Source organism: Anguilla rostrata, chromosome 15 (assembly GCF_018555375.3).
Source record: "Anguilla rostrata isolate EN2019 chromosome 15, ASM1855537v3, whole genome shotgun sequence".
Taxonomy (NCBI): Eukaryota; Metazoa; Chordata; class Actinopteri; order Anguilliformes; family Anguillidae; genus Anguilla; species Anguilla rostrata.
The window spans coordinates 35,899,918-35,915,413 of NC_057947.1; the positions used below are offsets into that span (position 1 = coordinate 35,899,918).

Genomic DNA, 15,496 nt, shown 5'->3' on the forward strand with positions numbered 1-15,496 from the left:
CTCCGAACCCAATCCAGATTCAACTCCGAACCCAATCCAGATTCAACTCCGAACCCAATCCAGATTCAACTCCGAACCCAATCCAGATTCAACTCCGAACCCAATCCAGATTCAACTCCAAACCCAATCCAGGTCTAACTCGACACTTGATTCACGTCCAATTCCAACTCCAAATCAGATTCAACCCTACACCCAAACCAGATTCAACTCTGAACCCATTCCACATCTAACTCAACACCTAAACCAGACCTAACTCCAAACCCAATCCCGATGTAACTCCGAACCCAATCCAAATCTAGCTCCAGATTTAACTGCAAATTGCGCTACCTTCAAAAGCACAGGCCGTGTGTCCGCATTGTGCACAGAGCAGACCCTGCAGTAAACCCAGCCCCGCTGCGCTCGGGCTGCTCAGGCTGTTGTGTGCTAACGGCTGTGTCCCGTGACTGTCGTCGGCACGCGCTGTGGGCACGGACCCTCCTGCCACTCCGGCTGTTTACCCAACGGCCAATAGGAAGAGCCGTTTCTCCGCCATCCCAGAGCCCTGTTTCCTGTCCCCCCCTGCGAACCGTTTCCTGTCCCGTGGACAATGCCCTGGTGCGCTGTTTTCATTAGTCAGCTCCAAACTGCCACAGGAAGAAGCAAACGCAAGCGCTCACTTCCTGTGGCAGCCTCAGACAGCATCCCGCCAGCACAGTCAGCACTCTGCCCGGGGCAGACCAGGATGGCACTGATTACAGAGAATTAACAACAACAACAACAATGCTTCATGCAATAGTGTGATCTCAAACATAAACAAACGGCTTTGGATGTTATTTAGTGCTTACGGAGGAAGAAAATGCAACACTTACGTATGTAGACCGCAACACAAAGTGTTGGTAAATAGACACACGCACAGGAACTTGCATACCAAATGCGGAAGAGCGAGTGTCTAAAATCCAAAAAGCATCTTTAAAATTAGGTTTGATATGTGGCTCGATATTGCCACGTCAGACAATATTATTGGTCGTCTCTAGGCCGTCTATTGGTTCCTTCTCCAAAATAGGCTACTGCTGGGTTATCTCATAAGAAAAATAAGTGCTCAGTGTGCTTCCTAGTAATAACTACGTTTCAAAAGGAACTGGTTTTCACACTCCGAAAGGTATCTGGAGTGTGAAAACAAACTTTTATGACCACCAGCCACCACAGATTTCAGCCCGCAGAAGAGACTGTGATTAAGCGGCATACCCCCAGAGGTGAGAGCAGGAGAGCCTTCATGTGTATGTTTCCCTTTAGAAGGAGAGCAGACAGACTCTGGGGGTAGTAGCAGGGCCGTGTGAAATGCCTGTCAGGAGCGCAGTGCTGATTTCTGACCCCCCCTGACCCCCCCCGACCCCCCCCGACCCCGTCCCTCGGGAGCCCGGGACAGAGGCCTCCCATCTCACTCGCCCCCCACATTCCGCACCCTAGTGAGGGTGACCGCGGCTCCCAGGGGGCACACAGCATGGCACGGCCCGTCTGCCAACCCCCAGTGCCACCGCGCGTTTGCCCAGGCGGCACACCCACGAGGCCGGGAGAGAGCTGGACCGCCACCGCGCGAGAACGCCGCTCGTCCGCGTGATCCGCGCCGTGCGATTTCGCAGAAAACCGGGACACACAGCACAGTCACGTGCAGTGACAGTACACACACACACACACACACACACACACACACACACACCGCCCGGGACACACAGCACAGTCACGCGCAGTGACAGTACACACACACACCGCCCGGGACACACAGCACAGTCACGTGCAGTGACAGTACACACACACACCGCCCGGGACACGCAGCACAGTCACGTGCAGTGACAGTACACACACACGCACACACGCACACACACACACACACCGCCCGGTTCTGGGCAGGCCCCGCGTTCACACTCTGGTGACACAGGCGTAACTCTTTCAGGGTCCTGTCGGGGGCCCGTCGGGGGAACGAGTCGCCCTCATACTCACCCTCTCAGCGCTGCCCATGCTCCCCAAACGGCCCCGCATCCGGCTGGCCCCCTGCAAACAGAGCCCGCTGTTAAAACACACCCCGCCCCGCAAGGCTGCTTTCCAGGAACATACCACTACCTGGAAGTCACACGCAGACACCACTCCAAGAGCTACACCTTAAGTATGCACAGTTATGGAATCAACAGATCACTAAGCAAATCACAATAATGCATTCTAAAATATTTACTCAGTGACAGTAATTTGTGCTTTCTATAATTTGTGCTTCTCTGTGCCCCTAATGAACACAAGTGCAGTTCTTTAAATGTGGAGGGTCTGTGGGAGGACTGCACTAAACTAAAACACAGGAGGTCCTGTTTTTACATGTACTCTTAAGAGCTTTAACCTTCTCCACTGACGGATATTATTCACAAACACAAACACACACAGGCGGCTCGGGGGGGGTCTCTGATATTCTTAAAGACTGTGTGGCATTATTGACTCATCGGGATCATAAACAGGAGATCCCTGTGAGGACACGCTGACGGGCAGACTGACCCTAGAGAAGATGTTCTCCAGGGAGCTGGTGAGGGAGCTCCTGGCCTTGTTCTTCAGGACGTCCAGCGTGAAGCGGCCCGCGCTCGTGCTGCTCTCTGAAGTGCTGTTATTCGGGACGCTGTGCGTCTGGGGGGGGCGTAATGGACAGACGGGGGGGGGGTGGGGAGTGGGGACGGGAACGGGCAGACGGGGGGGGAGGGGTGGCAGGTTAATTCTAACACAATGTAGCAAATTCCTCTGAGACATTACAGTACTTACAATACATGTGAAAACAGTCCTGCAGATTTTCACACAAGCATGCACACAAGCACACATACACACTCACACACACATACACACTCATACACACATACACACTCACACACACACAGGTGCACAAACACACACGTGCGTGCACACGCACACACACACACACACACCACAACACACACACACACACACACACACACACACACACACACACACACACACACACACACACACACACACACACACACACACACACACACCACACACACACACACACACAGGCGCACAACACACACGTGCGTGCGTGCACGCACACACACACTCACACACACACACACACACACACACACAGGCGCACAAACACACACGTGCGTGCGTGCACGCCACACACACACACACACACCACACACACACACACGCACACGCACACAGGCGCACACACACACGCACACGCACACAGGCGCACACGCATACACACATATACACTCACACACACACGGCCACACACACACACACACACACACACACACACACACACACACACACACACACACACACACACACGCACAGGCGCACACACACACACGTGCGTGCGTGCACACACACACACACACACACACACACACACACACAGGTGCACAAACACACACGTGCGTGCATTACATTACATTACATTATAGGCACTTAGCAGACGCTTATCCAGAGCGACGTACAACAAGTGCAACACACACACACACACACACAGAGGTTTTGCTACAATCTCTTTCCTGAAGTACGATAATCTCATTCTGATGGTCCCTCTGTGTCAACTTTATCAGTTGAGATAAGCATGAATGAGTCTGGATGTGCTTCAAAGGGAGGAGGGAGGCCAAGGGCTATCTCTCCAGGCTCTCCCTCTTCAGACGCTCTCCGGAGTCGCAGCACGAGGCCTTGTGACTGTCACCATGTCCCCGTAGCGTTCACTGGCGAGAGGGGCGTGGTCTCACCGCACCACCTTCAGCTCAAACCGCGATGGGCGTACCCAAACATCCCCCCACTACGCTGCCCCCTGGCGTTACACTCTCTTCAGCTGGGCCCTTCTGCCTCTTCTGAATAACGACACCACTGGGGGGGCGTGGGGGTACACGGGTAAGGGGATCCCCGGTGTCCTGGCTACATTCCCAACCTGGCTCTCTCAAACTTGCCACCTAATCATCCCCTGATTTAATTGGCTAAAAATGTTCTCTCCCTCTCCACCTGAGCTAATGGGTGGTGAGAGTTCTGGTGCAAAATGGCTGCCGTGCATCACCCAGGTGGGTGCTACACATTGGTGGTGGGTGAGGTGAGTTCCCACTCATCACTGTAAAGCACTTTGAGCTTTTGGGAAAGTGCTATATAAATGCAAGGATTCATTCATTCATTCATTCATTCGTTAATTCATTCACACGGGGACACAGACGGGTCCCACCCAGGTAAGCGTTACCTGCGGCATCTCCCCGATGTGCAGGTGTGTTTTCTGTTTGCTCTCGCACAGCTGCCTCAGCTGCAGGATGACCAGCTCGTTCTCCTCCTGGTCCGAGCCCGGCTTCATTCTCTAAAACACGCGGAGGAAAGACGGTCAGCAAGGCCTGGTTTCTTTTCTTCATTATTATTTATCTTAGGGCTCATCGCGCTGCAGTCCCTCTCCAGGGCAGCTGACAGTCGCTAGGGAAGCGAGCGGTTCAGAACACCGCGTTCTCTTTGCCACACCTTTGTGTTGCTGTTCTTGGCACGAGCCGCACGTTCTGCCAGAGGAGGTGACCTCACCTGAACCCGCTCAAAAATGTCCGCCTGCTCGTTGTCAGACAGCTGGGAGAGATGCCGCTGGATCGAGAGCTTTGCCCTGGGGGGGTAGAGGCCTGAGGGCAAAGACACAAGTTCTGATCAGTCATGGGGGGGGGGGGGCAGCTTGTCATAAACTGTCCAGTGGCTGGGCTGTGATAGCCTGTAAGGGTTGGCAGTGCAGTATAATGGGTAGGGAACTGGGCTCATACACTGTTGTTGTAATCCTGCGTAGGGTAGTTAACCTGAATTTCTTCGGTATGCAGAATATCCAGGTGTATAATATGATACGCTGTAAATGTGTGGATAGAAGTGTTGGCTGAGTGGCTGTAGAGCTGCAAGATGAGCGTTTTGCTTGGGGGGGGGGGGCCGGGGGGGTGGGGGTGCACCGGGGGGGGGGGGGGGCGTACCTTCGATGCGCTCACACAGCTTGTGCAGGTCGTGCATGGGGCAGGCCTCACACAGCTTCACCTGAGTCTTAGCGCTCTGCAGAGCTGCTGCTGTGCTGAAGGCCTGTTTCAGAGTGAGCATCACCTCATCCACCTGTACAGAGACACTAAGAGTGAGCATCACCTCATCCACCTGTACAGAGACACTAAGAGTGAGCATCACCTCATCCACCTGTACAGAGACACTAAGAGTGAGCATCACCTCATCCACCTGCCCAAACACAACAAGAGTAAACCTCAACCTCCTCTTCAAACACATCATTCAAACACCTCCTCGTCCTAAAACCGCATTATTCAACCATGTCTTCTTCATTAAACCATACCATTCAAACACCTCCTCTTCAAACGATATCATTCAAACACGTCCTCTTCATCAAACCAAATCACTCAGACATCACCTGTTCTTCAAACCACATCATTTAAAAATATCATATAAAAATTTTCCCCTCATTCAAACTACTCGCTGTCATAAAATGAAAGCATTCACAGTCATTGCTCTGCAAATTTGAATATCTCTCGCTGTCCTCAAAACACCATTTGTACAACTGCAGTCAAATTGACGATATGCACATATATTTCACATTCTCCATAACTACTGAAATACCCTGGGGAATATGCAGTTAATAAACAAAACAGATTTGAACAGAGCAGCGGTGGAATTCCTGTGACAGCAGCAGCCGAAATGATGGGTTGTTCAGACAGATGAGGGACGTACCAGACAGCCTGCTAACACGGAAACTGCACAACAGACAAAACCAGTTTGGAGAGAACGATAAAAACAGCCGCCACACCTACTGGCGAGACTCTTCCCTCTGCCTCAGCGTCACATACTGATTTCCAGATTGACATAGTTGAGTACATTAATGCTGAGTGGGCATCTCGCAGGTGATTCAAGGTTGAAAGAGCTCATTTTAAACACAGCCTTATCCTCAAAGAGCTTTAGTGTTTGCTGAGGTCACCGGTGTGACATTCAACCAATGGCAAAAGTATGTCATCCTTAATGACCAACCATAGCTAAAACTCCAATGGGACACCTTGCAAACAACTGTGCAGGGTACCAGCACGAGCCACGCATGTGTTATCCGTAACGTCGCCAAGAGACAGGCCACTAACATCGTCTTCAATATAGCGTTAAAAATCTGTTTTACTTCATTACGATGCTTACCCAAATGAAATGATAGAAAGACATGTTCCCAATGTCACTGCTAAAACATTGCTCTGAATAATATATGGTCACATAAATGGACAGCAATAAGATATTTATGAAAAAACCAACTGATTTTTTCCACCTCAGCCGCGATGCGAGCAGAACGCTGGGGTGGGGGTTTACCTGCCGGGGGGGTGGGGGGGGGTGTATACTCACCAGGGACTCACTAGCGCACTGGAACACGTAGCACACGTACTGGCTGGACCCCGTCTCTGCGGGGTCGCGACAGACAAACCCGAAATGGTCCGTCTGCTTAATGCCCTGAGCATCAGAGGAAAGAGGACCGGGAAACGACCGTAAGACTCTGGAGGAAGGTGTGGGGAGTGGGGGGGGGTTAGGGTTAGGGTTGGGGGGGGGGTTGGTCTACTCTTACAGGCAGCTGCATAGAAACTGCAGACGGGGTGAAAGAACCAACCCACTGTAAGGAGAACCAATCAGATGCAGCACTAGAACTGTACATGATTCACGCAGGGCTTCAAAAGAGAAAATATTGACTAACTGGATTTAAAAAAAATAAATATAATAATTTAAAAAAAAACTCTGAATGAAATGTTTCTCTTTGCCAAGGCGACTGTTTGCTTGTGTGTGCTTGTTAAGCTTGTTTGCGCTCTCTCCCTCTCGCTGCGACTCAAAGTTAAATAGCGAGCGCTTGGAAATGTTGCACAACCAATTTTGACAAAAGGCCCAGAACACCACTCCTTAAGTCAGGAAGGTCACAGCATTAAACATTAAACCTGCGGGAAGCCGTGCCGCGGGGAACTGGGACGAGGCCCAGCGACTTTACACAGCGCAGGAAAGAAAACACGCCGCACAGCACAGACACGTACCTGCGAGCAGGAAGAAATGTCCTTGAAATTCTTCTCCAGCACCACCGACTTGGAGTCGGGGCTAATGAGGTTGACTTCAAAGCGCCCAACCTACGACACAAAATGGAGATCGTTAGCAGCTCTACTAACCACTGATCACAAGGAAGACCAGAGAAGGAAAAAAAACGGAGACATCTCCCAGCGCTTTCTGCAGCTCCTTTCTGTCCAAACACACAAACATAATCAAGGTTACGAAAGCTGGACAGAAGAGTTCTCTGGTAACTACAGGGAAACCATCTCTGCCAACGGCAGCCTTGCTAAGTTAGCTCCGTGAGCACACATAATAACACCAACGGTGCTGCAACTGGAACACGGCTCATTAGCTCCATAGCACACTTCTTACAAGGCTATTCTTATTACTGAGAATAAGAATCGACACATAGCGGGGGCTCGATGGTCATGGTACTCAGTTTGTGGAATGCCTTTTCTGCAGCGGGAAACCACACAAACAGCAGAAGCTTGCAGAATGACAGCTTCCAAAGATTGCCATGAGACGTGCCAACGATTCAGAGCCAGCGCAAATTCCACGGGAAAGAGATGCTTCAATAACAAATGCCCAACATCGCCATAGAAACATTCCATCTGCACAATCATGGCTAACGCAAATTACAGTGCCCTCCTTCATCAAACTACCTCTAACTGCGTGCCAAGAAAAACCGCTTCATAAATCTACAGTATTTTATTCCACAGTAATTGGACATGGAGTTACACAGGAACTATAGGTCATTCTCAGAGTTTACAAAGTAGTTTGTTTATAAGCCTTTGACGAGACCTTGAAGTTTGAAGATGAATCGCAGAGAACACCCATGCATACCAAATAAATGGTCCACAGACAGGCTGTCCTTATTTCATGTTTTGCTTTATCCAGATAAAGATAAGATAGAGAAGGCATCACAGCACAGAACATGCCATGGAATGAAACCCCCATCCAAAGTCGGGGGGGGGGGTGGTCTTGCATGCGGCTGCCCTACAGACCGTGCCACACGTCTCGTCAGATTAATGAACTTTTTACAGCCGACGTCTCCACAGGCCGACGCAGAGCTTTCCCCAAACCCCTGACTGATGGCCGGAGGGGAGGCGTGCGAGGCGGTACCTGGAAGAGCATGGTGCGGTTTTTATCCGCATCAGTGGGCTGGACGTGGCTGGGAGCGCTGGCGTGCCTCCTCCGGGGGGGGGCCTTCAGCGGCCCCTCCCGCTGCCTCCGCTGCAGCCCGCCCGCCAGGCTGTTGCACCTGAAACAGCATTTCACAGCTTCCATTTATCTCAAGCGCTCCAAAATCTTATTAAATACGCTGGTTTTGATGACGAGGAACTAAATTGGTTTTACAATTACTTATTGGACAGAATGCAAGCCATAGTGGCAGAAGGAACACAGTCTAAGTTTCTGGAAATAAACAAAGGGGTACCACAGGGCTCCATACTTGGACCATTGGTATTTACAATTTATATAAATTAATATAATAATATAAATTAAATTGCTAGAAAAATTAGTAATTTCAATGTTGATGACACAGTCCTTTACACCTCTGCCCCCTCAATCAATGTCATACATGCAGGCTGCTTTCAATGCTATACAGATTGCACTGGCAAACCTTAAACTTGTACATCTTTGTACAAGGCTTGTGTAAAGCTATGTGGTCTGCAGGGCTAATGTGCTAGGTATCATTAGGACCCCTTGCTTAAAAAAAACTTGAGTAAAAACAAACCTGGTGCGAAACTCCTGCTGCTCCTCGAACCCGGAGTCCTCCAGGATGCATTCTGGGAAACCCGCCCGGATGCTCCCCAGGCTCGGGCCGTCAGCGCTCTCCACCGGTCCCAGGATCTCGGGCTCCAGGCAGGTCGCGAGGACGGGGCTGAGGGGGTCGTCCCCCAGGAGGAAGTCGATGGGCGTGTGGGCGGAGCCTCGCTGGCCGTTGAGCGGGCGCGGCCGCCTCTGCTCCGCCTCGTGCTGCCGGAACTTGTCGATGCAGTCGTCCACCAGGGTGGACGGCACCCGCTTGTGCGCCACGGTCACCTTGCCGCAGTACAGCACCTCGTACTTCTGCGAGTTGTAGAAGGCCTCCTCGGCCTCCTGCTTGGGCTTGGACTCCTCCTTCAGCGCCGACTTGGACACCTGCCTGATGCTGCTGATCACCTCGGGCACCTGGGGGAAAAGCCACAGAATTAATTAGGCCCGTTTAACGCTCCGTTTCCACCCCACTGTGCGGCTCTATCGCCGGGCTCAATCATTAGCCACGAAGGGGAAATTAACACCTTAACTCCAAATGAAGGATCATGGTAACTGCACAAGGGTTACTGACAATGCCGAAATGCAATGTTTGCACCTTCGGAATAAATAGATAGTACACATTTCCATGTGCACAGGTAGGAATGGAAGCATCCCCACCAAGAGCAATACTTAGTGAACATTCATGTGCCAATCAACCTGAGCAACCATGCCATTACCTCAGGAAACACATTCCAACTCAAAGGCGGTAATAAACATGACATGATTTTAACGTTTATTTTCTTTTCTGGCAGAAAGTGCTGAAAAGCACACGACAGTGAGGAAGCCTATCTCGGCGGGATGGAGGCGACGGGGCTCGTGAGAGAGAATCGAGGTGTGAGCCAGGAGCGCGCTCAGATTGCGCTGTCGGGACCCGGGAGGTAAGCGGATCCGCGGGACTCTGAGGAGCATGGAGCTAACGAACAAACTGGGAGCCTGATTACACCACAAAAGCAGGATGACAAAATTAGTTTCACAACTATTTATCGAGAAAAATGCAAGGCATAGAGCCAAATGAAACACAGTGCAACTTCCTGGAAATAAACAAAGGCGTACCACAGGGCTCCATACTTGGACCTTTGCTATTTACAATTTAGCCTATATAACAACTACTTTTATAGCACTACAAAAGCTGATGGTAGCTTTTCAGCTCCGTCTCTGTGTGCCTCCCAAAACTCAGAAGTTTACCGTCGTCTCTGACGAAATGAAAATCTGAGCACAACCCACGCTCACCCTAACCCTGACCCACTCAACAGCTGATCGACTCTAAATGATGCATTAGCAACGCAGGTGGTCCGAATGTATCCTTGAGAAATGTCAGTCTTATTAAAGGGCTCTGACCTCTTGATCAGTCAAATATCAGGGAATAAACACAACTTAACAAAACACACAGTGCTCTGCACCCAAAGGCAATGTCAAACACAGAAAACTTTCCACTTGAAGACATATTTGCTTTCTGGCACAGGAATAAGACAACTGAGTGAAAGGCATCATTAGTATTAATAGTCTTGCAGGCAGAGGTGCCATAACTGGTGGTGGTGGGGTGGGGGGGGTATTTAGGACAATTCCAAGGGCCCTGACTGACAGGGGCCCCCAAAAAATGTTAGAACACATTTTCCGGGGACGGTGGGGTCTGATGCGAGATCTTTTCATGGGGCCCACAATCCCCGGTGGCTGTTGTGCTTGTAGATATGCGTGCAGATATGTTAGCACCATTGTGTACTTTTGTTCACCAGCATTAATTGCTGGTTTGTTTGGTGAACTTTACACATATTGATAGTAAATGGGTCTTCTGTGTCCTGGTAATATCCCACTTTTGTATTTCTTAGACCAACAGTTCTAAGTTCTTCAGTTGGTCTGGCTATGAGTGTCTGCCAGGGGACTGTAATGCAATGCAACGCAGGGAAGAAAATAGTTCCACACATCTGGAAGCACGCTTTTCTGAAGTGCCCCTGTTATACACCATGAACCCAAAGGCAAAATTTCACAGTTATATCCTACTGGCATCATAATACAAACCACCATGGCTATTATTTTCCAGTTTCTGCCATTTCTGAGTAACAAAAAATTGCCTTTCCAATGTATATTCATTTTCCACCTCAAACCTCGTGATAACTAGACATTTTTCTCCTTTTCTGAAAAAAAGATTATGCAAATGATTTGCAAGATAATGCACTACTCAGTCAGCTGAGCCCCAGCCCATTTCTGGAGACACTGGTGCATCTGTTTCCCCCGGCCTTGACTCTCTCCTGAGAAAGGAGTAAATCTGGGACCGAACACGGTCTGTCTACTGAGCACTCATGAGCTCATGAGCCCGGGCTTACAAAACACAGGCTTTCTTCTGTCAAACAGTTATTTAAAAAAAAAGAAAGTTTAAATAATGAATTACCACTTGTGTGCACAGCAAGAAAAACAAAATTGAGGGGCTCCTCCATTTAACGGAGCTGCTTGCACGCTTTTGCAATGATCACGCCATTTTCTACATGATCCCCACATTCCCGGGAAAAGCCTGGAGAATGTTCCCCTGAAAGCGGGCGATCCCATTCAGCCGGTTCAGCTCCAGGCCTGAGATTCCCAGCTCTGAGCCGTGAGATACGAAGGTAATGCCACCGGCCTGTCTCTGACACATTTACAGCAAGGCGCTGGAGAAAGTGAAAAACAAGCCAATCGATGCACCTTCCGCTGTAAATCAGACCAAACACCAGGGGACCGACGGCAGCCGAATATGACCTTTATGAAAGAGTGAGGAAGAGATTATGAGCCAAGGTCGAATGGATTACTTGTTCACAGCACCATTGGAAATGAAAAACAAATAAGCCAGCACTCTGTGTACATACTAGCCTACGCACCACCTCCATAAGAACTACAGGTTATTTGCAGAACAAACACATTCCCGTTCGGTCGAGAAAACATTTGAAAAAGAGCATAAAAATCACTGTGATGTTCGCGGTCCTCTGTCATTCAAAGTTTCTATAACCCTATGTAGCATTTATCATTATTATTGTCATTATTGTTATTATTATTATTATTATTATTGGGCCCCGCTAGAACCCTGTTGTTACAGTATTCATTTTTCAAAGAACCTATCAATAACATGAGCCATTGTTCTGTGTTTTCCGTACTGATATTGAAGCACTAAAACAACTGACGGGCTGCTCTGTTTGCAGCTAAACTGCGTTCATTAGCACTTTAAGCCGACGGTTTAACCTCCTGGTCCATCACTTTAAGCTCGAGTGATTGTTCAGTCTGTTAAGCCAGGGTCAAGACACACGTTTACATAGTCTTAAAGTTTTTTTGTGCCACAGAGGCTGAAATTTCTCCAGCCACTCATAGGCAGGCCGTAAGCACTGCATGTGGAATTCAGAAGGGAGGCTGAATGTAGGGCGACCGATTGGTCCAGATTGGAACGCCCAACTCAGTAACTTCAATCGACATGGAGACATAAAATCCAGGCTAAAAGTCATCTTTGCACAAAATCCATTCTGTCACCCGAGCGGAGGTCCATGGAAATCCTCCAAAAGAGAGGACATATAAATGTCCATTCAGACTGAAATGAGGCCAAAAGCCCCCTCCCTAGGCTTATCAACCTGACAAAACAACTGACTTTCACAAAAAACAGACAGGCTGTGGTCACCTCTTTATAACTGTCTGTTGGCCGACTTCCCAGGATTTCTACTCAATTCAAGTTTCACAACAGTCATTTTAATGGTCTCCACAAAATGCAAAATCAAACCCCTCATAATCAGTCTCAGTAAGCCTTCTTAATGCATGCTTTGCATCTACCAAATGCTCAAATTGCCGATGAAATGTTTTCTCTTAAAACAAACTTAAAAAAAAAAAAAAACAAACAATCCTATTCAGCCCATTGGCTGTGCCTCTGTGTGGCTATAAATGGACTGTTTTGTCGCCTTCTGCAAACACGCTGCTCCACCCGGACATTTCCCAGAGGACACTTGCCAACTCGCTCCCTGTCCCACATGCAACCATTTTAGACTTTACCATCATTAAAAATGCAGCTCTTTGAATTGAGGTCCTCGCTCTTCCTGTGCCTAACGAGGCCTACTGTCCCACGGGACGATACAGTTGGCCAAAGACTCCAAATGGCCAGTGGGTACAGTGGGTCCCCTGTGTCACTGCCCACGAGTTGCGTGGCCTTGCGTTCGACCCGCACGAGCTGCACATAAAGGTTGTCCCGCCAAAGGATTGGGCCCAAACATATGGTTCGGTATTCAAAAAGCCGAGGGAAAATTCAGTGACATTAATATTTCACATTAAAAAAAAGCATTATTTCAATTATTAACTGCTATGTACATGCAAAAGAAAATTCTTCTGGAAAGTGATATTAAGCATCAGAACTCCCATAAACCCCTAGCACAGGCAACACTGAGGCAGCGTTAGCGGCAGAGCAGAGAGACTGCAGCTTTCACCTGAGACACCAGTCCAGCCAGTCACTGAACTTAAACGCTCCGACTGTCGCAATCACTCCCAGACAAACACTGACGGAAATCTGTTTATATTGTTTCAAAAAAAAAAAGAGTGTAAGGTTACGTGAGCTCGTTCGGCTGGCTCTCAAACAGACGAGCAAAGTGTGCTCTTACGGCACCGTTGCAGAGAGGCGGTTAGCGTCAGGGAAGACTGCGTGTTCAGACATAACATCAGGCGGCCAGGGCCAGGAGAGGCTCATCCGGCCGCCCCTGACGCGCTGCGGCAGGGAAAACCACTGTTTGCCAGGGAGCGTCCGGAGAACAGAGCAGTCAGTCATACAAGGAAGGCTGTGTTCCTCCTACACCAGCGCACACACACAGCTCCGTGCAGCTTCAGCCAATCAACGCACAGAAAACACACCATGTGACCGTTTCTCTCTCAGAGCTTGTGGTCACATGGGGCAGGAGGTGGTGTAGCTCCACCTTCCTCCTTCTAAACTGTCAATCAGCTCTAGGGATCACTAATTAGTATGTCCACATCACAGCATTCTACATAAAATAAAATTTTAAAAAAATAATTAAAACAATAAAAACAAACAAACAGAAAATGTGTTGCAATTTGGAACGCTTACCAGTGTGTTTCTCACTAACTTAATCTACGTCATGGGCTCAAATTTGTGCATTTTTTCCCAGTAGGATCACAACATGTGGAGTTCCCAACATTAGGGTTAACACACTACCATAGAACACAATGCGCTTATATCTGAAAATATGTTTATGAATTTACCCGGATCCTGTAAACATCTGGATATCTCTAAATTGTTCCATCGCATTTATAAACACAGTGACACTTGGCCGCAAAAGAGTTTATTTTCCCAGGAACGTGCTGTTGAGTTTCCATTTGTTTAAAAACATTTTTGGTTAATTCTAGCATTCAACAAACTTGACATCATGTAAGGAAAAGAAGAGCACGCCCATGTTTGGTTATGAGAGACAGAGCCTGTGCTTTTGGGGCCTTCTGCTTCAAAAGTATTTTCTAAAAGCAAATAACACTGTGAAAATGACCCTTTTGTCATGTCACAAAAGTGGAAAACAGAAGCCGCCCGTCACTGTGGAAAAACCAGAGAGTGGCGAGGATTTTAATTTAAACTGCTTCAGTATTACCCGTGCTCAGCTCCCCATGTAAACACAGTCACCCAGAGTCCAACAGGACATGCCAACAAGCATATTAAGAGCTGAATAGAAACTTACTTGTCAGGAAAGGTCAGTAAATAATTACTTTTGCTTTAATAAAAACACCCTTTCTCATTCCGCGACGTGCAATAAGTCAGTTTGCTTTGAGCGCGATAAAGACTGGGCTCGGCTCGTCGCACAGCTGTTGACATTAGCGATACAGTTCAACCCGTGTAGCTAGCACGATGGAAAGCCTCTCTCTTAGCAACCGTTAGCAATACAGCTCAACCCATGTAGCTAGCGCAATGGAAAGCCACTCTCCTAGCAACCGTTAGCGATACAGCTCAACCCGTGTAGCTAGCACGATGGAAAGCCTCTCTCTTAGCAACCGTTAGCGATACAGCTCAACCCATGTAGCTAGCACGATGGAAAGCCTCTCTCTTAGCAACCGTTAGCGATACAGCTCAACCCGTGTAGCTAGCGCGATGGAAAGCCTCTCTCTTAGCAACCGTTAGCGATACAGCTCAACCCATGTAGCTAGCACGATGGAAAGCCTCTCTCTTAGCAACCGTTAGCGATACAGCTCAACCCGTGTAGCTAGCACGATGGAAAGCCACTCTCTTAGCAACCGTTAGCGATACAGCTCAACCCGTGTAGCTAGCACGATGGAAAGCCTCGCTCTTAGCAACCGTTAGCGATACAGCTCAACCCATGTAGCTAGCGCGATGGAAAGCCACTCTCTTAGCAACCGTTAGCGATACAGCTCAACCCATGTAGCTAGCGCGATGGAAAGCCTCTCTCTTAGCAATGAATAAAAGACACTGTGCAGGGAAGAGGCACAGGCCGCGGTCTCCATCCACACACACAAATAACCCACCATGGGTCCTTCTGACCCGCGGGCCCCTTCTCTATCTGCGGCCCTCAATTATTTCCCCAGTTGCCCTGTCTGAATAAAGCAAAACAAGCGTCTGTATGAAAGAAGAGTTGACTGTCCACTCTCCTTTTAAACAAAAAAAAGAAAGATGTCTAGATTGGCTATGTGGAAAAAG

The 15,496-nt window shown here is 48.9% G+C and overlaps 1 protein-coding gene across 5 annotated transcripts in view; it reads right to left on the minus strand.

The window, feature by feature from the left end:
- Window positions 1–15,496, minus strand: part of tbc1d4 (TBC1 domain family, member 4) — a 45,214-nt gene that overhangs the window by 16,823 nt on the left and 12,895 nt on the right. For 4 of the 5 annotated variants that reach the window (XM_064311935.1, XM_064311933.1, XM_064311932.1 and 1 more), the window contains exons 2-10: window positions 8,792–9,228; window positions 8,179–8,317; window positions 7,047–7,136; window positions 6,376–6,480; window positions 4,974–5,106; window positions 4,549–4,640; window positions 4,226–4,336; window positions 2,515–2,640; window positions 1,978–2,028 (exon numbers count right to left, since the gene is read on the minus strand). In XM_064311935.1, the coding sequence (XP_064168005.1) occupies window positions 1,978–2,028; window positions 2,515–2,640; window positions 4,226–4,336; window positions 4,549–4,640; window positions 4,974–5,106; window positions 6,376–6,480; window positions 7,047–7,136; window positions 8,179–8,317; window positions 8,792–9,228 (1,284 nt within the window). Of the gene's footprint in view, window positions 1–327; window positions 641–1,977; window positions 2,029–2,514; window positions 2,641–4,225; window positions 4,337–4,548; window positions 4,641–4,973; window positions 5,107–6,375; window positions 6,481–7,046; window positions 7,137–8,178; window positions 8,318–8,791; window positions 9,229–15,496 lie in introns of those variants that run through there. The other variant, XM_064311936.1, reaches the window with a different exon arrangement.